General features: G+C 41.3%; 1 protein-coding gene across 1 annotated transcript in view; it reads right to left on the reverse strand.

Annotated features, from left to right (window-relative positions):
• The window catches only part of COG2 (component of oligomeric golgi complex 2), a 66,882-nt gene that overhangs the window by 32,916 nt on the left and 9,394 nt on the right, over nt 1-24,572 (reverse strand). Inside the window, exons 4-11 of the mRNA XM_054982175.1 lie at nt 23,735-23,815; nt 23,385-23,488; nt 22,342-22,450; nt 19,994-20,173; nt 19,380-19,504; nt 17,278-17,404; nt 16,366-16,505; nt 8,382-8,443 (exon numbers count right to left, since the gene is read on the reverse strand). Of these exons, the coding sequence (XP_054838150.1) occupies nt 8,382-8,443; nt 16,366-16,505; nt 17,278-17,404; nt 19,380-19,504; nt 19,994-20,173; nt 22,342-22,450; nt 23,385-23,488; nt 23,735-23,815 (928 nt within the window). The remainder of the gene's footprint in view (nt 1-8,381; nt 8,444-16,365; nt 16,506-17,277; nt 17,405-19,379; nt 19,505-19,993; nt 20,174-22,341; nt 22,451-23,384; nt 23,489-23,734; nt 23,816-24,572) is intronic.

Below are 24,572 nucleotides of genomic sequence, written 5' to 3' on the forward strand. Positions count from 1 at the left end.
CGGAGTTTCGGACTTGGGTGCCATCAATACGCAGATGACACCCAACTGTATCTGATGATGGACGGCCGGCCTGGCTCTGCCCTAGATGTCCTGGAACGTGCCTTCGGAGCTGTGACTGGATGGTTGAAGCAGAGTCGGCTGAGATTGAATCCCTTGAAGACGGAGGTCCTGCATGTGGGTCTAGGGTCCATGGGTGCGGGACTCCGGCTCCCTGCTCTCGACAGAGTGCCACTTACGCCGGTATCGAGAGTGAGGAGCCTGGGGCTGGTCCTGGATGCTTCCTTGTCTCTGGAGGCACAGGTCGCAGCGGTTGTTAGATCCTCTTTCTTCTATCTAAGACAGGCTCGACAACTTGTCTCCTACCTATCGACCCATGACCTTACAACAGTGATCCAGGCAACGGTCACCTCCAGATTAGACTACTGCAACTCACTCTACACAGGGCTTCCCTTGGGCTTGATCCGGAAACTGCAGCTGGTTCAGAATGCAGCTGCACGGGTGGTTGCCAGAGCACCAATCATGGCTCATATAACACCTATCCTCCGTCAGCTGCACTGGGTACCGGTTGAGTACCGGGTCCAGTTCAAGGTTTTGGTGTTGACCTATAAAGCCCTATGTGGACTGGGCCCAGCATACTTTCGGGACCGCCTCTCCCCATATGTTCCCCGTAGGTCGCTTCGATCAGCCACTAAGAACTTGCTGGTGGTCCCTGGCCCCAGGGAGGTCCGCCTGGCCTCTACCAGAGCCAGGGCTTTCTCAGTTCTGGCTCCAACCTGGTGGAACTCTCTGTCTGAGGAAACTAGGGCCCGGCAGGATTTGTTATCTTTCCGCTGGGCCTGCAAGACGGAGATGTTCCACCAGGCATTTGGTGGGGACTAGGCTGTCCTCTCGCCGGCCATACCACTGAAGACCTTCCACCACTCATGCAGGACAATGCTGTATTTTAATATTTTAAACCTGCCAATTTTGTTTTGATATGATGTTTTAATGTTTTTATAATGTTTTTACTGTTTTAAGCTGTTGTTAAACCGCCCTGAGCCCATCTGATGGGGAGGGCAGTCTAGAAATATGATTAAATAATTTTTTTAAAAAAAATTATCGGCCAGGCAGGTTAGGAAGTTGCGTGAGTCTTGCCACTTTGCTGAGCTTGTCTCCCAGCACACATCGGGGAACTTGAAGTCAACCATAATTATAAGGTTGTGATGTCTGGATACTCTACCAATCTGTTCAAGGAGGGCAGCATCCATTTCCTCTCTCTGGTCAGGTGGTCTGTAGCAGACTCCAACAACAGTACCCTCTGTCCTTCCCCCCTTATTTCCACCCATATACTTTCCACCAGGCTGTCAACCACATTCTCCAGAACTTGCTGACAATCAAGCCCTCTCCTCACATACAATGCCACTCCGCCTCCTCTTCTACCCTTCCAGTTTTTCTTGAACAACTTGTACCCATCCACTACCACATTCCAGTCATGGGAATCATCCTACCAAGTCTCAGTAATTCCTACTATATTGTAGCCTTCTGTTTGCAAGAGAAGCTCAGTGTGATAGTCATTACCTTGAATTGAGCCCGGTAATTGATGAGAAACCAATCAAGTGATATGCATGCGTCATCTAGCTCCTGAGAGTAAATGAGCAGCAGCATTCTGCACCAAGTGAAGTCTCAGAGTTGATTTTGAGGGGAGTCCTATGTAGAGTACATTACAGTAGTCTAGCCTTTCATGTTATTGTGCCATGAATCCAGGTGGCCAGATTAGCTGTGTCAAGGTAGGGGGCTAAGGTAGGGGGCTATCTTCTAGGCTAGACTGAGCTGTGAGAAGGCCTTGTCTGCAGCTGCATTTACCTGTTTCTCTAGCAGCAGTGCAGGGTCTAGTATAATCCCTTGGCTCTTAACTGAGTCAGCCAAAGTCAACTGAACCCCATCAAAGGTTAGCGCACAATGTCCTTCAAGATCTCTCCTTTTCCAACCAGCATCAGCTCTGTCTTGCCTGGGTTCACTTTCAATTTTTTTGCTTTCAGCCAACTGACAACAGCTGTCAGGAAGTGATTCAGTACCTCTACTGCATCACCAGGGGATTTGGATAACGAGATATAGAGCTGGGCATCATCTACATATTGATGGCATTCAATTCCATGGCTACAAATGAGCTCCTAAAGGCTTTACATAGAGGCTGAATACATAGACATTGAATAACATGGGGGATAAGAGTACCCCTTCTGGAACACCACAAGATAATTCCCACTCTGAGGATAGTTGCAGCAACCCTTTAAGTACTGCCCCATGAGGACTGATTTAAACCAGTCTAAGGCACATCCGCTGATACCTACTTTTGCCTCCAAATGCCTCAACAGAATGGCACAGCCTACTGTGTTGAAGGCTGCAGATAGATCTAGGAGGAGCAATAAGGAAGAATGTCCTTTGTCTACATCAACTAGAGGCCATCAACTAGAGCTGCTAGGACCATCTCCATCCTATGGCCTGGTGTAAAACCAGACTGGAAAGGGTCCAAAGCACTGGAGTTGTCCAAGAAGGTCTGGAGTTGGTCAGCAATTGCTCTCTCAACCACTTTGCCCAGAAAGGGCAGATTACAGACTGGGCAATAATTGACTATATCATTTTTCTCTAAGGAGGGTTTTTAAGTAGTGGATGGATGACTGTCTCTTTAGGTGCCTTGAGTTAGTGACTGATTTATGATGGACATCAAGGACTCCTTTATATGGTCTTTACAAGATTTTAGTAGCCAGGATGGGCAAGGATCCAGAATACAAGCAGCATCCTTCATAGATGCTAGAATTCTGTCAGTATCTGACAAGTATCTGGGGTCAAAATGATTCAGAAACAGACCAGATGGTGTGTTAAGCATTTCTTCTGGCTCACTTATATTACAGGTGACATCCAGATCTGAGCATATTTGAGCTATTTTATCAGCAAAAAAAAATTGCAAAGGTGTCAAAGCTGTTTGTTCTTGAATCCGTGAAGGTTCAGATTTAGGGGTCAAAAGATGTCAAGAGATCTCAAAAAGTTTTATTTCAAACTTTACCAATCAGTATAAAAGAAGGAAGAACAAAATGTCAGAATACGTAGTGATGGCAAAACTGACAAATTACATAAATAGAAGGCCAATCAAAGAATTTGAAGAGAAATGGGGAAAATATTTTGCTTATAATGAATAAAATTTATAAGATGTCTTAGTCCTGTAAATCTGAAAATGATTGTATATTGATATATTTTAAAATTTGATTGTAAGATAATTATATAAAGATAATTGGTAGAACAGACTGTATAATATGGAAATATTGGGGGGGAAATCAACATTGTTACTGATAAGTAAAGGATAAGTAAAAGGTAATAATAAACAGAAGGGAAATAAGGATTTTTTTTCATTTTTTAAGATAAGAAGTAGAAACAGGTCAGACTCTTCTATAATACTTTATATTAATACTCTTAAAGGTTATGATAATCAGTTACATTGAGTAATAAGCAATGTTATTGTTAATAACTGTTATGGTTTAAAAAATGGAAAGGATTATTTGGAGCAATAAAATAATGAGTTATTATCAAAATAATGAGCAAAAATAGGTTTGAATTTTGTATGTGTAGTATAGGTGGAATGGAGATAATTAGCTGATGCAATGGCAGCAGAAATGTAACATTTCTTTACTGCTATAACAGCTGCTTCATAAGTTTTCCAATGGACTCCCTATCAGAATCATCATGAGTTTTCCACCAGCATCTTTCCAGAGGTTTTCCTGTCCTTTTTAGATCACCCAGTTCTGTGGCAAACCATGAGGCTGGTTTCTGGAATCCAGAAAGATTCATGAGCCTTTGTGGGTGGACCATTTTAGCTGGGCCCCTCATTTTGTGGGATATGAGAGTTATATTCATCCTTGACTTAAGAAAGTAACGGTCAGGCCATGGTTAAGGCCAAATCTCCAATTCTCCCTCAAAGGCTCAGAGCAAAATATTAAATTCAAGGTGTGGCCATTTTCATGTGTAGGGCCTGTCACAATTTGAGAGAGGTCTACAGCTGCCAAGGAAGCTAGGAAGTCCTGTGCCGGCCCTCCTGTGGGACATTCAGCATGGATGCTGAAGTCACCCACAACTATCAGTCTAGGTGTCTCCAGCACCATGTCTGAGAGCACCTCAGTCAGCTCAGAAAGGGTGCTTACTGGAGAGCTAAGAGGCTGGTAGACTAGTAGAATACCCAATCTATCCTTAGTCCCCAATGTAAGGAACATACAGTCAATGCCTGGTATAGTTAATAGTCTCACAGAATACAGTAACACTACTGCATTCCCTGCTGGCTGTGCAGGGTTGGTGGAGGGCTGCATAATCAAGTGGAGTTAGCTGGAACAGGCATACCGTGTCATTTTCTTCCGACCATGACTTGGGTATGTAAGCCAGGTCAATTTTCTCCTCCTGCAACAACGTGGCCAGGAGGGCAGATTTGTGTCTCACTGATCTGGCATTGCATAGCATTAGAGAGAAGGTGGGGGAGAGCCTCACATTATCAACTCTAAAGATGCTATGGAGGTTGGGTCGACAGAAAGCAACCTTACTCAGTACTGGTCATCTTTGATAAAACCCATCCCCATATCTATCAGCTGCCATCTGTACTGGGATAGTGCATACCTCATACATTCTGCCCAGGCAGAAATAGCCCCCACAGCAGACAAAGTAGACCTCAGGTATCTCACAGTCAACAAGCTAGTGTCCCCAGATAACCATGCAACATTCCAGGACTGCAGTCATTATGAACACTTTTTTGCTTTTATACTCCTATTTCTAAACTACAACTGCTATGCAGCCTCTCTGCATTTCAACAGGGCTTGCACAAGAGCTGCCTGAAAATCTCACCAAAATGAAATTGTCATTTGGCTTAAATGTTTGATGAGCAGAGTTTGCTACTGAACCTTGTGTGCTAACAGACATATATTCCAGCTGCTTGACTAGAAAAATGTACATTATGAGTAAAAGAACATAGTAATTATCTACATACTTGTTCCCTTTCTCAAAGAACTCCAAGAAGTTTCACCAACTTCATAGAAGCCATGTTGATTTCTCCTCAGCAGGCTTTGTTTCTTTAAGTGCCTAATAATTCTATTTTTGATTACAATGTCTACTAATTTACCGGAGACAGATGTTAGCCTAACTGGCCTGTAATTTCCTGGTTCCTCTCAGGAACCTCTTTTTTAAAAAGAACAGTGTAACGTTTGCTATTCTTCAGTCCTCTGTTACACTGGCTGGTTTTAGTGATGTCATATGTACAGGTTAGTAGATCAACTCTCTCACATTTGAGTTCTCTAAGAGCTCTCAGGTGAATGACATCAGGACCTGGAGACTTGCTGGTTTTTATTCTCCCCAATAGGTCTAAAACTTCATCTCTCATCAGCTCACTTTGACTCCGTTCTTCAGATGCCCTTCCTGAAAACTGTAACTGTGGCCTGGGTACATACCCGATATTTTCTACAGTGAACATGGATGCAAAGAATTCATTGTGCTTCTCTGCCAGTTCCCCATCTTCCTTTAGCAGTCCTTTTATTCCTTGGTCATCCAAAGGCCCAACTGATTCTCTGGCTGGTTTCCTCCTCTTGATATATTTATAAAAATGTTATTGTTTGTCTTGATGCTTTAACAAACAGCTCCTCAAATCCTCTTTTTGCATGCCTAATTATTATCTTACACTTCTTCTTCTAGACCCAAAAGGATCTAGCAGCCAACCTCTGCCCAAGTTAATAACTACAGACAAGAATTGGGCATTGCCTGTAACATCTACACAGTAGAACCCTGAATGCTGAGGAAAGGAAGTAGCTGTTTCCTTCGTAACTTTCCTTCAGGAGGACTGCATCTGATTATAAAACAGAGACACAAACAGTATATTTTTCCACACATCATCCATACACCACTTTTGTATGTAAACAACAATGATCCCTCCAGCCATACTCCATGAACTGAAAACAGTACCCCAACAGGCTTCGGAATGAAAGCAACAATCTTTCTTTTCTTCTATTTGAGACAATATAGTTCATCTTCTCATTTTTATTCATGTATTTGTTTTAGAGAGACAGTTCAGTGTTGTGGTTAAGAGAGGCAGGACCCTAATCTGAAGAACTGGGTTTGATTCTCCACTCTGCCACTTGAAGCCAGCTGAATGACCTTGAGTCAGTCACAGCTTCTTGGAGCTCTCTCATCCCTACCCACCTCACAGGGTGATTGTCATGAGGATAATAACAACACACTTTGTAAAATGCTCTGTGTGGCATTAAGTTGTCCTGAAGGGCGGTATATAAACCAATTGTTGTTATTGTTGTTGTTACTATTATTATTTGTATCCCACCCTTCTGCAAAGGAGCTCAGACATACATGGTCTTTTCCTCCTCCATTTATCCTTACAGCTCTCCTGTGAGGTAAGTTAGGCTCAGAGATAATAATTGTCCATGTCACTCAGTACTTCATGCAGAACTCAAGACTTTCCAGTGCTAGTTGGACAGTCTAACCACTTTACCACACTAGTTCCTACACTAAATTGGCTCTGATGAGTCCAGATACAAATGAATTTCTTACCGTGACCCAATTTCTGGCCATACCCTTGTGTTCCTCTTTAGAGGAGACAGAAGCAAAGGCACTTACTCAGAGGCAGCAACTCTCTGAATATCATGCCAAGAGGCAACATCAAAGGAAGGCCCTTGCCTTTATGTCCCGTTTGTTGACTCTCCAGGGCAATTGGTTGACCACTGTGTGAAACAGTATACTCAATTAGATGGATCACTTGTCTAATCCAGAAATAATATTCTTATGGCCTTTCCGCTGTAAGGTTCTGCCAAGTAACTCTCAATGACTTCACTGCATGAATCCAGAAACTGCATGACTTAAAGCAATTTTATTGATAAGCTACTAGTATCATTCCCGATTACATTCCTTGCCAGGAATGGCGTTTCACTACAAGCACATAATATATGGTATATAGGTTTCTAAGCACAGCCTAATCCCCAGAGTCCTCACCCCCTTCAGGAAACAGCTAGCTAAGTTCAGCAGATGAGCAGCAGGACAAAGTAGAGATGATGTGTTAGACACTCCAAGGCCATGAGGCCCAGCTTCTCAAGCGAAAGAGAAACCGCAGAGATAACAGCAGGTTGTCACATTCCAGGCAGGGAACAGCTTCAGCTTCTAACATCAGAGTCAAACAGAACTGAACAGTACACAGGCCTTGCAGAGTACAAGCAATACACAGGAGCTTGCGGAGTATGACAGGAGACATCCTGTCATACTCTGGAAGCAAAATAGCACCTGGCTAGTCCCTGCTTGACCCTCAGGGCATTAAAGACTTCTTATCCTGGGAAGAAGGCCTAAAACAGCCACTCAGCAACAGGGAGAAACATACTGAGGAGGGTGACTGAAGAGGGAATATGTACGTATGTCATTTATAGTCTGCCTTTCTCACTGAGACTCAAGGTGGATTACATAGTGTGAGATTAGTACAATTAATATCAAGGACATTTCTATACAGTGTCAAGGATAAAGACTTAGCATTAGCAAGGATCCAATAGAGTTGAAGAATTGCTGAAACAGAACATCATAAATTCTGGGACTGACACTGGATAACATGAAGCACAGGCAGTATAGAGGAGTACATATTCAAAGCAACAGATAATATGCAAGGCAACATAGTGGTGAAGTCTATGGTCCCTAACTCATTAGCAGTATCTGAGATCCCCCTCCCTACAATACTTCCCTCCTGAGTAAAAAACCTTTTTGAATCATTTGGTTTTGCATCATTTGCAGAAAGCCAGGAGAGTGGGGGCTCTCCTGACCTCCTCAGGCAGGCTGTTCCACACGGTAGGGGCCACCACAGAGAAAGCCTGTGTTTGGGCTGCTGTTGATTTCGCCCATGTGCAGGCTGGCACCTGCAAGAGACCCTGTTCTGATGATCAAAGCTGCCGTGGAGGGACATAGGGAGGGAGGCAGTCCTGTAAGTATGCTGGGTCAAGGCCGTGAAGAGCTTCGTATGTAATAACCAATACCTTGAATTAAGCATGGTAATTGATAGGTAGCCAGCAGGGTGACTGTAGGGTGGGAGTGATGTTCCTGCTCGCTCCTGCTAACAGTGGAATTGCAGCATTTTGCACCAACTGGAGTCTCCTAGTTAACTTAGATAGATTTTTCAAAGGGTTTTGAGGACCTCATAGTCATACATCAGGATATAAACAAATTCTTTTTATAACATTAAGTGAAGCAAGCAAGTTCCCACTACTACAAACATGCCAGATAATTGTGCAGACCTTTAATTTTATGTAAACAGAAAATAAATATTTTACATTCGTTATTAAAAAAGACTTAAATGAATTTGGCAGCCAGCCTCATTACAATAAAAAAAACTTTACCTGGAGCTTCTTCTAAATCATTGGAGAGGGCTGCTTCTAAGGTCCCCCCTATTTCTCTAAACCTGAACAAAATAAAAAAAAAATCTTTGAGAGCCAAGTAAAGACTACTAATTCAAGTTTGTATTTGGCAGTTCACTGCTGAAAGCTGCGGAACACATCCCCCAAACACTGTTCAAACTGGAATACCACAGTAGTCTGTATAGTACAAAAGCTACAATACATATGTTACAAGCAAACTCCCATTACACCTCTTATCTTCTGTCACTTAAGCACACCAAGCATCATTTTGCGGGTGGGATATAGAACACAAAAGTGACAGTCATACCACATGAAGCTATTGGGTCGAGAATCTTAAAGGAGTTGGGACCAAGGTACCTGAAGGACTGCCTCTTCCCATACTGTCCACCTTGCCAGTTAAAATTTGCTTCATAAGCCCTATTCTATGCCCCCACCTTCAGAGGTGAGGCAGGTGGCAACCAGAGACAGGACTTTTTCAGAAGTGGCAGCTCGCTTGTGGAATTTCCTTCCCCTTGAGGCCTGCCTGGCACCTACTTTGCTTTCTTTTATGTGCCAGCCCAAATGTTTTTGTTCATCCAGGCTTTTCATTAAGGGGTTGATTTTTAAGAATTATTTTAGCCTGGAAACTTGTTATTTTAAGCTGCCTATGGTCTGTTTATATCGCCCATGTTTAATGTTGGTCTGGGGCTTATTAATGCCTGATTTTAATTAATATCTTTTAATGTTTTGTTTTTACTATTTTTATTTTGTAAGCTGCTTTGAGTAGGTTCCTGGAAAAGCAGCATAAAAACAAACAAATAAATAGTTACCTAACCAGGAGAGGCTGATGGGCCATGTCTCAAAAATAACTGGCAGCTCATACGGAGCATCCCAAAAGATTGTAGCAACACCCTATTTACAGGGTCAACAGACAAGCATCCAATGAAACTCTTGGTAGTGTATGCATGGAAAATAAAAGACATCCTATGTAGCAGGAAGGGGCTAGTAGGCTACATCCTATGTAGCAGGAAGGGACTCCGGTGTGTGGGGTCCCACAGGGGGCAATACTCTCCCCTTTACTGTTTAACATCTATATGCACCCCCTTGCCCAGCTGGTGCGAAGTTTTGGGCTTGGGTGCCATCAATATGCAGATGACACCCAGCTGTATCTGATGATGGACGGCCAGCCCGGCTCAGCTCCAGATGTCCTGAAACATGCATTTGCAGCCGTGACTGATTGGTTGAAACAGAGTCGACTGAAACTGAACCCAACAAAGACGGAGGTCCTATACTTGAGCCATGGGGGACTGGATTCGGGACTCCGGCTCCCGACCCTCGATGGGGCACAGCTTGTGCCTGTTCCAAGGGTTAAGAGCCTGGGTGTGATCCTAGATGCCTCCCTGAAAATGGAGGCACAGGTCACAGCGGTTGTCAGGTCTTCTTTTTTCCATCTGCGGCAGACCAGACAACTTGTCCCTTACCTGTGACTTAGCTACAGTGATCCAGGCAATGGTCATCTCTAGGTTGGATTACTGTAACTCGCTCTACACGGGCCTACCCTTGTGCCTGACCCGAAGATTACAGCTGGTGCAAAATGCAGTGGCGCGCATCATTATGAAAACACCAAATAGGGCGCATATTACACCAGTATTGCGCGAGCTGCATTGGTTGCCAGTGGAGTATCGGATCAGGTTCAAGGTTTTGGTATTGACCTATAAGGCCCTGTGCGGACTGGGGCCAGCGTACCCGAGGGACCGTCTCTCACCATATATTCCCCAGAGGACTCTCCGATCAAGAGAAAAGAAATTGCTATCAGTCCCTGGCTCCAAGGAGGCCCGCCTGGCCTCGACCAGAGCAAGAGCTTTCTCAGTCCTGGCTCCTACCTGGTGGAACACTCTGTCTACTGAGACCAGAGCCCAGCAGGATCTACTATCTTTCAGCCAGGCCTGTAAGACAGAGTTGTTCCGCCAGGCTTATGGCTGAGCCTCCACTGGCTGGAGGATATAACATCTACTCCCCTCCCTATGAGAGCTGCCCACCACTGTTCTGAAGCTGCTGCCATGTTCAATTGCACTGTTGCACTTTCTGTAATCAACGATATTGCCACCACCAAGAAAAGAGTGCTGCTATTTTTAATATCTTTATACAATGTTTTTAATGTTTTATGTTTAATGAAATGTTTTAAATGTTTTAATGTTGTTATCCGCCCTGAGCCTACTTGCAGGGAGGGCGGAATATAAATACGATAAAATAAATAAATAGTAGCTAGAAAGCAGTATGTGTGTGTGTGTGCGGGGGTGGGGTGGGGATCTGACCTTTGAGAGTCCTGCCACAGCTCTAGCAAAGGTTGAAAACCCAGAAAATGAATCATAATTATTCCTGGCCTCTCAAGTCTGCACATCTACTTAAAGGGCATTGCAAATTGAAAACAAAATTGTGTTGCATAAGGGGGAAATGCAGTGTGGATAAGAATCTTACAGCAAAAAGAAAAGTCCTAATTCTTAGAGTTGCTTCTAATGTTTTAGACCCCTTAAGAAATAAGCTTTTGTTTTACACTAAAGAAAAGAGGTGTGGAAAGAAAAGCCACAAAGATGGACCTTAGCTCTCAAATTTACTTTAGATGACCTAGGTCTCATGACCATGTTTGCTAATGGACACCAGCACAAGGTTGTGTAAACAGTTCTAGGGGATAAAAATCAATAGTTCTTTCAAATACCTTGAACATTTCTATTTAAAAAGATAAATTCCATACACTACTATAAAGACCTGCCAAGATTTTAGAGACAGATTCCATCAACATAAGCACCTTATAAGCAACTACCACTTTCTCTGGAGGAACTCCACAGAAGGTAAAGTATCCATCCATCTGAAACTTTGGGCTTCAGCATAATAAAAGCCAGAAGCTTGGTTACCGTACTACAAATTTTGCTATTTTGCTATTTTCCCCTAAGTACTGCTTCACTGTGTTTAATTAAGCTCTCTATGACATTATAATGATGTATGAAAGATGTTCGGGGACAAAAGGACAAGATAGATCTTTCTACACACCTGAAAAATGCCCCAGATGTAAGCTGCTTTGAGTCCCCATTATGGAGAAGGGCAGTACATAAATGAAGTAAATTAATAAACATAGATGAAGATGGAAGGGAGGGGCAGATAAAAGGTAAGTTGTTTAGTGGGTTTGGACACTGAAAAAGGTGAGCATATTGAGGCTGCCAGAAGGGAAAAAGGAAATAGTGGGGGTAAGGGGATACAGGAAAAAGAGAAGTATGCCCTGCAAGTCTTTGCAGGTTCCTCACCACGCTACTGGGCCCGGCTCTGCTGCCACCATGCAACTGGACCGCAGGGAAGAGGCTGCTGTTGGGGAAGGGGGAAAGGTCAGGACAGGGAAGCAGACAAAGGTGGGTGGGAAGAAGAGAAGGAAGCAGGAAAAGAGGCTGAGCCTACAGGGGCCAGGGAAGAGAAAGAGGACATGGTGGGAAAGGGAAAATGAGATGACCACCCAGCCCTGCAAATCCTTGCAGGTCCCCACTTTTCATTACCTAATAAGAGACTGCCAGGAATAAGCTGAAGACTCTTATTCAGGTCTGTTTTTAATTAACTTTGTTTCTATGTTTAATGGCAGTCCTAAACTTTTTTTTTTAAGTGTTATTGTTCATTTTATAATTGTTAATTTATTTATATTGTAAACTGCCTTGAGTTCCTGCAAGGTAGAAAGTCAAGATTTGAGTAGCACCTGAGAGTCCAACAAGATTTACAGGGTATAAGCTTTTGAGAGTCAAAGCTCCCTTCTTCAGATACATGTAGGATTGGAGATCCTTGAACCTTTATATCACAGCTAGAAGGTGGGGGTGTTGCAAGGAAGGGCATCAGGATGCGAACGTACGATGCAGCTTGATTAGATGGGAATGGTGTAACAAAGGAGGACATCAGGATGTAAAGGGACAATACAACTTGATTAGAGCAGAAATTAGTAACTGTAGTAAGGTAAGAATCCTATGTCTATATTCAACCCTGGAAAGGGGGGGGGCGGGTCTATTGTTCTAAATGAACTCAATTTCAGCAATCTCATTTTGTAGTCTCCCCTTGAAGTTTCTCTGTTTGAGGACAGTCACTTTTAGGTCAGTAATGGAATGTCTTGAAAGATTACAATGTTCCCCCACTGGACTTTTAGTGTTATTCTTTTTAATGTCAGATTTATGCCCATTTATTCTTTTTATCCACTGTAGAGAATGGAAGAGCACTGCAGACACTTGATAGCGTATATAACATTGGAAGATGAACACGTGAATGAACATGAGATGGTATAACTAGTGTGTTGGATCCAGTAATTGTACTGTCCGAGTGAATATGGGGACAGAGCAGGCATCTTGATTTATTGCAGGCCCTGGTCCCATCGTCTGTGTCCATGCTGGGAAGTACATTATTGTGAGTGAGAAGCTGTTTAAGGTTTGGGTGCTGTCTGTGGGCAAGAAAAGATTTGCCCCCAATGCTTGTGAGAAAAGAGTATCATTGTCCAGCATAGGTTGCAGGTCATTAATGATGTGTTGAACTGGTTTGAGCTGAGAGCTGTAGAACACCACTGGACTCAAATCCTGCTGGTTTACCTAACTGAAACTATCTACAAAGTATAAAGGCAGGCAATAAATGTTTTAAATAAATAAAATTATATTTAAAAATCTTCACACTACACATTCTGTATGAAATCTTGTCTTAAAGAACCATTTCATCCATTCCAAAAGAGAAATATTACCCATGAGTTTTGCTTTTACAGCTTCCTAAACTTTGCAATTTTCCTTTGGAAAATTGAAAGGTCCAGCAGGGAGGGAGGAGGAATCCCTAGAAAATTCCCTCTGGGTCTTTGCACCTCTACATCCATTAGATAAAAAGTATTTTCTTTTGGGACCAATCTCACAAGCTTTAAAATGGCTCAGTAGCAGAAAGTCCCAGTTCTGCCCCTGGGACGGATCAGGCAGTAGCGAAAGACTTCAGCCAGAAACCCTGGAGACAGACTGCCAGACCATACTGATCTTAACAGACCAGTGGTCTGACTTGGTGTAAGAACTTCATGTGTATGCATTACACCTTCTAAGCAAAAGTAGACAAATTACATGGCCACAGCAGTAACTACCTGGCCGGAAAATCTGTCATGCAAAGAATGAAGGTGGGAAGAACATGCCATATTAGGCCTTTCTGCACAATCTATTTTAATGAAACTATATATAGTTATCTACCTGTTAGACACAGACCAGGCATACTTCTTCCAGGTGTTTTGTCCTTGGGAAGTTGCAGTCCTGCCCCTGACAGCACATCTACTGCTATTATGATTAGATGAGCGTCACAGGTACTTACTGGTTATTGTGTATGAAGGACATTATGCTGACAAAAGATCACTAGTGCAATTGGAATTAATGTGCATTCTTCACCATTTATCCCTACCACCACTTTGCTCTGCTATATCCTTTATATCAGATCTTAGACTGTAAGTGCCTTGTGGCAGGGACTTGACTTGTATGCGGTAAAGCATCATGCAATTTGATGGTTCTATGTAACTAGGCACTAGACAGATCTCAGAGGGAGGGCATTCCAAAGGCAACATACCACCCACTGAAAAAGCCCTGTTTCAAATTGCCCCTTGCTTTTCCTCCACAGGCTGGGGCACAGAGTACAGGGCTTGGGGAAAAGATATAAACTGGTAGTAAAGGAGGAGACTGTCCCTCGCGTACACCTTAGTCCAAGCCATTTTGGACCTTAAATGTAAAAACCAGCACTCTGAATTGTCCCCAGAAACAAATGGGCAGCCAGCGCAGATCTCGCAGTACCGGGTGATGAGATCCCTGTGCTGCCTCAACAAAGCCAGGCTGCTGCATTTTGAACTAACTAAAGTTTCCAGCCCATCTTCATACAAAGAAAAAGTATCAAAAATGTGATTTGACAATTGTAACAGTCTAAAAGGTGTTCTTACATGGTACTATACATACACATACTAATGTCAGGCTGCCTACTGCTTGAAGAGCTGTGACTGACTCTCTTCTCCTGCAGTGACCATGATTAGAAAGCATGGCCCTTGTATGATGCCTATGCAGTTCTGCTGATGAGAGGAGCTTGTCTCTGTGAGTTCTCTTGGACCTGTCAGCCTTTTTTGACACCACTGACCATACATCCTCCTGAGCCATCTGGCAGGGATGGATTATATATCTTATGAAGTGCATGTCTCAGAAGGTGCTGCTGGAAGACTGTTGCTCTGCTCCTAGGCTTTTAGAGTATAGGGTTCCACAGATCAGTGTTTTGAGTCCCTTGATTGTTAACATCTATGTGAAATTACTGGTATAGGTCATTTGGAGATTTGGAGTAAGACATCAATACTTGGATCATGCCCAGCATTCAGTCTCTTTCCCAACCAATTCTAGGGAGGCAGTGGATACTCTGAATAGATATCTAGATTTTGTGAAAGCGTGGTCAAAGGTGAACAAATTAAAATGTAATGCAAATAAGACAGAAGTGCTACAGACTGGAAATACACCAGTTCAGGAGTTTGGCTTAAGGTCTTTTCTAAATGTGGCAGTACTTTCCTAGTTTGCCAATTGCAAACGTTCTTGGAAAAAGCAGACCCAAGCACAGTCATGCATGTCTTGCCTAAGATGTAGATTGGACAACTGCAACACAGTTTAAGTGAATCTGGTCTGGAAATGTCAACTGGTACAAAATGATCATTAGATAGTTAAGAGGTGGCTGTTAGTTTGCTAATGCTCTGCTGAGTAAATTTGAACACAATTTTTTTTTTGGGGGGGGGGCTCAATTCAAGATACTGGTGTTGACTTTGAAAGCTCTAAGTAGTGAAAGGCATACCCGGGTGGAATTGCTCAGGAGTGAGATTGGCCAATGAAGTGCTGCTGTGGGAGGTAACTAGCAGAATGATGAGCATCTATAGCAGGGCATTCCCAGGCTAAGGACCCCAAGTTTGTTGAACTTCTTGTATTTAAAGGAAGACCTGTTTTCTTCTCTCTTGGCTTTTCAATGGCATCTGAAGACTCATCTTCCCCAGAGGGCCTTTTAGTTTTGCTTTTTAGTTCACCAAGGTCAAGTACAGTCTTTCTGAAGGTTGTCAGCAGTCCAGGTGTTACAGATCATTTTGTTATTTTGCTTTTATTACCGTTGCTTTATTTATAAAAAATATCTTCTGCATTTAATTATAATTTTATGGACTGATTTATTGTTTTCATAGCAACTATTTCATCTGTTTTATTGCAAGCTGTCCCAAGCACTCCTTTTAGAATAGAAGGGCAGGACAACACCTCTGCCAAATAAATAAATAAAATTTCTTCTCATTGGTGAAGGTTCAAAGGCAGTACAAAAGCCTTGGTAAAATAAATGAAGCAACCAAACTGGGAAAATGCCACTCCTGCTACCCCCCTTACCAGACCTTTGGGACAGTACGCAATTTGTTTAAAACCAAAAGTAAGCCAGTAAAATGCATGGCTTGCCACAAATTTAGGATTTATCAGTTACTCCTTCAAATTATAAAGGCTACAACATAGCAATAAAAATGCATGGTTAATTGTTACATTAATAAATAACCCAAACCAGGAAAGTATTCCTGCTCAGCTGACATGCTCTTTCATGTTAAGAAGCTGGCAAAGCAAACAACTGCACAACACAGATGTAAAAGATTTGAAAACTGGTCTACACCAGTCCTAGGCAATCTCATTAACAGTCAGATAGTGAGAGACAAGTTCAGTGCACCTAAAAAGAAGATTATCGTTGGCCGCTTTATGGATTGTTTCAATGCAAAGCAAACTGCATAAACATGCCACATACCATGATACTAAAGGGCATTTCTCCCACCTTTCACTTCCACTTTGGTTTTTGTTACACTTTCACTGGGCAACGAGCAAATAAGTGCCTTTGTTTGAACATGACTTCTACATGAAGTTTTATAGTTGTACTGAACGGAGTATTGGTATGCTCCCCTTACATAAACACTGACCTTATTTGGAAATAAACAGGCAGGTTCCATTTATCATTAAAGCTGTGGTAGGAGGGATGTGACCTCAGTCTTTTCACACTGGCTTGTGAGCCACACTGCCGTTCAAATTTTCTTACAAAATCCATGCTTTTCATGTATTTCTGTAAATAGAAAGTACATATTAAGGCAGCATTCCATTCTCTCTTAACAAAATAACATGGTCCTCTCCTCCACTGCTGTCCTCTGGAATACATGGTAGCAGAGATCTAGTTAGCAATGGATGTAGAAGACTCATTCCGCTCACTGTTCATCTTAAAGGAAAAATATCACTACCTTCAGAAGCATTCCAGTTCCACTCTCATTATTTCTTCTATCCTAACAGTCCAACATGATGCACATTAAATCAAAGTTCCAGCCACTAAGTTAAAGATAAAATATAATTTAAGGAAGGTGACTCTGTGGATCAGCAGAGTGATTTGATTAGGAAAGGAGGACTGCGTGTCCTTGTCTATATTTCCTTGTGGAGTCCTGCTTTCTCTCTCTGTGCCCATCTGGATTTGTTTTTCTGCTGTATTGTTTTCCATTCTTGTGCCCCTCACTGTGGATATCTTTGGAAAAATCTGAGAGAGAAGATGCAGCTTTTAAATTAATCAGAGTAGAAATTTTTTAATCAATAGGGTAAGGTGGTCATAAGGCCTAGTACTAAGGCTAACCGAATACTGTTCACTTAGAGCTGCTTCATATGCTACCAGATAAACATTTTTCATCAGTATTAATCTCTGCATAGGAAATTGCAAGCCGTGATGCAGCCCTCAGCTGCTGAATTCAAGCACTCTTTATTAAAGCTACATTTTCCAACTTGACTAAAGGTCCACATTTCCTTAGTTATGGATCATCATGTCAATCCTGTAGCTAATGTGCATATTCAGGTACCTCATGAAATACATCTGGGTTGCCAGGATTAAACAGCGATGGCAGCTTTTCTTCTAAGCCACGAACTATTTCAGGCCATACAGAATTGACCAAAAAATCATAACCAGGAACAGTATTTCCCTTTTCACTGCAAGATAAAATTGAAACTTCTCTTAGAAATGCTTTTAAAAATAAATTAAGATTACTGGTAAATGTTTAAAGAGTTGCAGTAACAATACTAAAGTGTTTCACAGCAGGTATAGCAGCAAGTTTTAGAGCACAACAGTTCAAAACTAGGAATACTTCTAATACTGATCATTTTAATATTTCAGCAGGATTTGAGTCTAGTGGCATCTTAAGAGACCAACAAGATTTTCAGGGTATAAGTCAAAGTTTATACTCTGAAAATGTGTTGGCCTCCAAGGTGCCACTGAACTCAAACCCTGCAGTTCTACTGGAAACCCAACACAGCTACCTACCTGAAACTATTTAATATTAGTTTGCTGCTATCATTATATTCTTACCAAGTAGCACCTACTTCTATATAGTATATAAGCACTTCAAGCATGGATACTTTTAAAAAACAACTTTAGATACAAAAAATAACTTCCGTCTACTCTAGAAACCAACTCAATCCTGAGCAGAAACCAGGAGCCAAACCAGATGCAACTGGGGCATCCACATTTCATGTATCTTGTCTGCACATGTACAAAGTGGGGATAAATAGGCTTCTAATTTTAATATTAATAGGGGAGCATGGCTAAATCTCTCCTCATCTCCCACAATTCCTCTAGCATAGCTCGGAAGCTAGCTAGGCAAAAATACCAAATACCAGACTACAGGGAGATGAGAAGATCCAGCTCCCCTCACCTGCACATCCTTCTAACTCATGCCCAGCTTTGCTCTACATGTGAATGGAGTAGACTTGTGAAAATCACACATGGCTATCTCCTCAATCTCAGTTGGCCCTAAAAGGGTTCTGATTTTTTAAATGTAATCAGCATCAAATAAAAGATGAAAAATTATCTTGTATTTGCCAGTTCAGGAGACGAAAGGGTGAGAAAGAGAAATCCATCATAGTTCTAGTTGATCACATGTCAACAACTATTAGCAGTTTTCATTTATTTAAAGAACAGGATTAAAATAGAATTGAAATATTAGCAAAATGAAAAGTGCCACAGGGCCTAGGTAATTAGAAAAGGGTTTCTGCGGTCTCTATACCTAAATCCCAAGCACCGCTAATTGCAACAGGCTACTGTGTTAACTGGTCTGTTAAGAAAGAAACAAATGGCTTCAATTTATATGGTCTAAATCCAATAAACATACTGTAACTAATTTGTAATCCCATCGAAACCTGCAGGATGGACAGCATGGCATATACTTCACATTTTTATCCTTCAAGGATTCCTTCAAGGAGCTCTGGACAGCATACATGATTCCTCCTCCGTTTTATCCTCACAACAAACAACCTGTGAGGTAGGTTAGGCTGAGAAAGTGAATAACCCAAGATCACCCAATGAGGCTTATAGTTAAGGGGAATTTTTACCCAGGTCTCAGAGACTAGGGAAGTGCCATTCAGCATAATCCAGCAATACTGGTTCCGATTAGAGAATCATGGATCAGATTCAGGAAGCCAGATACTGATGTGTCAGATTAAACAGAGTTTATTTGGTTTAATCCAGCAAAAAGCTGCAGACTGGCTTCTCCAAGCTTTTTTTTAAATTTCTTTCCAGGCATAGGGGAAGACAAGGCCATCTCCCTTGGCCCGTGCCCTTACAGCTCCCCTTGCTCTTAGCTGGCTACTCTCCCAGCCTCTCTGCTTGCTGTCTCCTGTCCCCCACCAGCCTTGAGCCGCTTTCCTGCTGCAGAGCTTGCCTTGGCTCTTGGAGCCACTTCACGCTGCTGCCCTACCTCTGCTGCCTGCTTTTCTCTGTGAAAGCCATGGATTCCCACTCCACCTCCAACCTCAAGCTCCAGAAGAGCAGGTCACGGTTCCACTATTGTCTACCGTGTTATCTACTGATTTATTGCGGTCCCACTACTAGTATTAGGGATCTTGCACATATAATTATTAAACAACTAACACTGCTGTTCAGAAATATTTACTAAAATATGTGTGTTACCTTGAGATACCTCCCCCCGTTACTTCTCGCAAGAGTCGGCAATGGAGAGGAACAAACTCTAGCAATTTATTGTACATTGTTTGAAGGCCATTAGGATGAGACTGGACATATTGTTCCACAATCACCTGTCAAAGAATATTTAAAATAAAACTCAAGTAGCATGCAAGAAAATAATTCAAATGCAATGCTCGCTTTAATGACACCATCATATGCAATGTTCAACATTCCGTTTGCTGGTTTTCAGTAGGAGACTCCCCCCCCCCCCGCCACACACACACACTTATTTATTATAGTTTATCCCACCTTTCATCTGTGAAACTCAGACAGTGGACAGTCTTCTATGCTGGCACGCATTGGTCCCAGACATCTTTAGCTTCAGTAAGATTGCTGCACCATGCACTTTCAGGTAACATGTACATACATACATTTCCTCTCCTAATATTGTTGTGAACTGATTCCGATAGAGCATATCTGGTTTTAGATCTAGTTGCAACTGTTAAGCGGCTTGCTTTCTGTTATACTTTATCTGACCTGCCATTCTTGGGTCATTTCTCATAAGCCAGAAAAGTTAGGCACACTTACAAAAACAAATTATTTCCACAATCACTATTTACCTCATCTATGTAGGGTTTCACAAGCACTTGGCCAACTAATGCTTCAGCATCCCGGGTTTTGTCTATTGTTGCATAGGTTCGCAAACAGTGCCGTATTATGTCAACGTTGGAACTCTGAAGGCCTTCTAAAAGCAACCCTTCCAGAGACTGCTGCAACATAGCTGTTATCCCAGCTATACGCTATGTTGTTTAAAAGGAATGAAATGTTAGCTACAAAAGCAGAACTGGTAAGATCCATTAATTTTATCATACTATTTAATTATTCTTTAAGAGCTGCATGAGAACAACATTACAACACATAACTTACCAGAAATTAAGGCTATTTACTGTATTTCTGGGCTATCCCTGTATAAGTCTTTACAATGAAATGACAGGGCTGCATCCTACTGGAACTCAAAGAACAGGACTTCCCCACCTTTCCCCTCCCACTGCAGAATACACTGCCCTTAGGCACAGTGTCTGGTATGATATGGGGAGGAGAAGAGTGTGTGTGTATATTTATCACTGAAAACTGTTTCCTCCCAGGACAAGTGCCTAGAAGAAACAAAATGACTACTGGATACAACCCACTGCTTTTAACAAAACCCAATCAATATAAAGATTTTAACATATATTCTGCAGTGGGAGGGGAAAGGTGGGGAAGTCCTGTTCTTTGAGTTCCAGTTGGATACAGCCCTTATACAGGGATAGCCCAGAAATACAGTAAATAGCTTTAATTTCTGGTAAGTTATGTGTTGTAAGCAGTTATTGGGTCGCAGCTATATGAAAAGTGGTAACTGAATCTCTAACACCCTGTCTTGGAAATAAATACACTTTGAAGCTATGAACAGGCGTGATTCCTCACTTGCCAAGGAATATCACACTAGTAAAATTTAGTCTGCTTATGATCCAGTGACAGGCTGAAAAAGCATAATACAGTAACCTTGATGTCAGAAAAGGCAATGTTGTTATAGGAACAGCAATAAAAAAGCCTAGGTTAAACAGATTACAAACACTTCCTTCTTTTCTAAGGAAAAGAAACTTGCTGTATAGCAAGTTTTTTTAAAAAAATCTCTCAAACCATATAATTCCTCTTGACTATGTGAAGACATTACCAAATCTGACAACAGCAAAAATAACACTGCCCCTAAGAAAGTAGGGCCACTGCACTGATGACAAATATGTTACTAAAGTTCATGATAGCAAACAGTGTTGGGCTTATAAAACAAAGCAAATAAGTAATTTTAAACAGAAGACCATGTTTATTGCATACTAGAACAATATCCAGGCTTCTGTACTGTTTTTAATTAGGTCATATTAAACAGAGTCCTCAGTGAGATGACTTGCAACAGAGCAACCAAAACTGTAGAGACTATAAGAAGAACAAATACTGCATGACAAGCCAGCTGATACCAGATCTAAATTTTGTATTCTGCTCACTACCTGTTATATCAAACATGCTTCAGAACAAGAACATTCAAATGATTACTGAAGCCTGTTTAAATCAAGAGAGACTGCTGAATTGCAACTGATAATGAAGCTCAAGACGATGCATCCACTTGGACTGAATCAAGACAAAGGCTTCCTGGCTCATTACCAATGCAGATTTCTCAACACTCACTACCCCTCTGCATACCCCACCCTATTCAATCACTCCCGCCTTTGTCATTCACTGGCTAATTATCATTCGGCTTCTGTAATCACTCCACTCTCCAAGAAATAAGGACAGATGGACTCACATTCTAGCTGTATCTGAAGAAGTGAGCTGTGGTTCATGAAAGCTCATATCTTACCACAAATTTTGTTAGTCTTATAGGTACTACCGGACTCTTGCTCTTTTCTACTGCTACAGACAGACTTACACGGCTACCCATCTTAATCTTGTTTAAAACAAGTTGTTCTGTTTACAATATGCTATAGCCAAACAAGTAATATCCCGTGTATAATAAAGTCTTATCTCCATAAACATACAACCAACAATATATTTATTAATTAAGTTATCTCCTATTATATAACCAGGACTCATACCACATATTACAATGCAATTATAGTTTCAATTTGTAGGCGTTATACATACTCCAACCAATCAATTAAAGTGTCTCGTGCTCTAAATCCTATTATCCATACTATTAAAGTGCAATTGCTTTCCGGTGTCACTTGACACAATTTATCATATATGGAGTCAATTTCGCCTTATATTTCAGTTCAATGTGTGTACGGTCCAAGGTTGATCCCAGACACTGTGCCGGTCACAGAAGACATGTAGACCTCAGTTATATTCTTTTGGTGTACATATAAGGTTTACAATATGCAGCAAGATAGAAACATTATTTCCTAGAGTATTCTGTGAAGTAAATTAATATACTTACTGGTCTCAGTTTATCTAAAAGTGGCATTCCTTTGCTCTGTACAGCATGAAATTGTAACTGGTTGAATTCCGTGGCAATTCTCTCTAAAATCTGGCCAGTCAGAAGTGGACTTACAAGAGCGACATACATAAGAACAAGATTTCAATAATGTGGCAAAAAATAATCTTACCCTATATACCCACCCATGGCATGAGAAATCTAGCATATATTGAAAGCTGCCTCAAGCACCTTTGGGGGAAAGGCAGCTAATAAATACTTTAAATAAATAAATAATATATTTGTCTGCAACTTTGAAGGCCTAAAAAATGGAAAAATGGGATATGAATAATTAAAATAAAGCCATTTTCCAACATTTCATTACACTTCAATGTGACCAAAAACCCAGAAGCAGGCTCGAACTATACTTAAAATCTAATGGCTCAGACAACGTGAAGATACATCTTAGCCTATGTATTAAAAAGTCAATTGCAGCTTGTATAGCCTCAATTTGCCCCAAGACAGTACAGGAAATGGGAGATGAGGTTCACCCTTCAATCTCCACTCTGTTTTGACCCTTAGTAAAGACCCTTAGTCTTTAGTAAAGACCCTTAGTCTTCTATTAGCATTTCAAAGTAAAATGTGTATTTCCTTTAAAGAGACACACCTCTTTCTTTAAAATGCTAGCAACATAACTGAGGAGCCAGATTTGAATAGCAAAACTGAGTGGAGGTTGAAAGCTCCTTGGAGGATTAAAGCATGCTACATAGATAATTTAATTGTCCATTGTATTTTTGTACACTTCAAAACTCTGTTCACTGAGTATCTGGGCCTTTACTATTAAGTTCTAAAACATCTTTTTCCCCCCTCACCAATAAGATCCACCCTGATGAACTACTCTGGACAACTTGAAAGTTTGCTTGCTATTTACAGTACTTTTGTTGGATCTACTAAAGACATATTATAGTACTGGTTGTCATTTTACCATGAAAAGAATGATTAAGATAAAAATACTTTAAAATCCATAATTAAACAAATATCAAAGGCATCAAATTCGAGGGCCATACCTGCTTACTTCTACTGATGATATTTCTTTAGAGTTTTGTGAGTGTAGAATTTTCTCAATCTTCTCAACTGATTTAATAACTTGAATAAGTCTCAAAACACACATCTGTTTGAAGAAAGCAAAGCAAAGCTTCTCATATTGAATTGAAACTTTTTTTCATTTTGAAAGCTTCTTCAAAGCTATTCAGTTCAAAGCTCAAGGAAGGTCTTTTCTGGAATATCACATAGTGCCCCAAACTATTGATTAGGTTTTTGAATCGCACAATCACGATTCAAATCGACTAATTATGGCCTTTGGGCGGGGGGGGGGGGGGAATATGAAAATACAAATAAAAACATTTAACTGCTGTACCTTTTTTCTTCTGATATCTTCTTGTTTAGACACACGCTCATCAATTGCTTGTATTCCTTCACTGACACATGATTTAAGACTCTAAAAATAGTAAATAGAGAAATATTTACAGCTTTTTGAAACAGACCAGCTGATACTTAAGGGATTACAGAAATAGTTATTAACAAGAAACAAAAATAAACAAGCAAAAAACCATTCTTCACACCAATAAACCCAACAAATCAGAGCACATTTGAAAGGACATTTCTCCTCATTTGAGTGCATCTATTTAAAGTGTGTGCAATGCTAGATGGAGAATTTCCAAAAAGGCATGGTCAAGGCACAATCGGAACAAGTGGCAATATCCCAGTGGTAGCAATGGCCATTCCAGTGTTATCTCAGTAGCAAGGAAGCCAGTGTAATGCACTCCGTGCATGTATTACACTCAGAGCTTTAAAGGAACAACATAGAAACTTCTGCATTGAATTAGAACTAGCAGCCCTCAAAAATTCTGGATGGCAGTTGTACTCTGGCTTTTTGCCTAGAAGGAAAGGATATGAAGAATAAATGGCACTTAACGAATTCTATCTTTAGAGACCTATTAATTACAAGGGCAGCTGTAATTACACATGTCCAGGCTGTGAGGGAGGAAAGACAGGTATCTCTTGGTATCCCTGGAAGGTTAGCAATGAAGTGGCAAAGGGCTGAACTACATATGTTATTAGGATCTGAACAGTTCCCCCAATGCATAATTTAACTACATAAAGCCAACACAGGGGCCGGATGAGGATCAAGGCTATGGCACAGGGTAAGGAGGAGTTTAACTTTTTTCCTTCATATTATAACCTCAATAGAAACT

Source organism: Eublepharis macularius, chromosome 1 (assembly GCF_028583425.1).
Source record: "Eublepharis macularius isolate TG4126 chromosome 1, MPM_Emac_v1.0, whole genome shotgun sequence".
Classification (NCBI taxonomy): domain Eukaryota; kingdom Metazoa; phylum Chordata; class Lepidosauria; order Squamata; family Eublepharidae; genus Eublepharis; species Eublepharis macularius.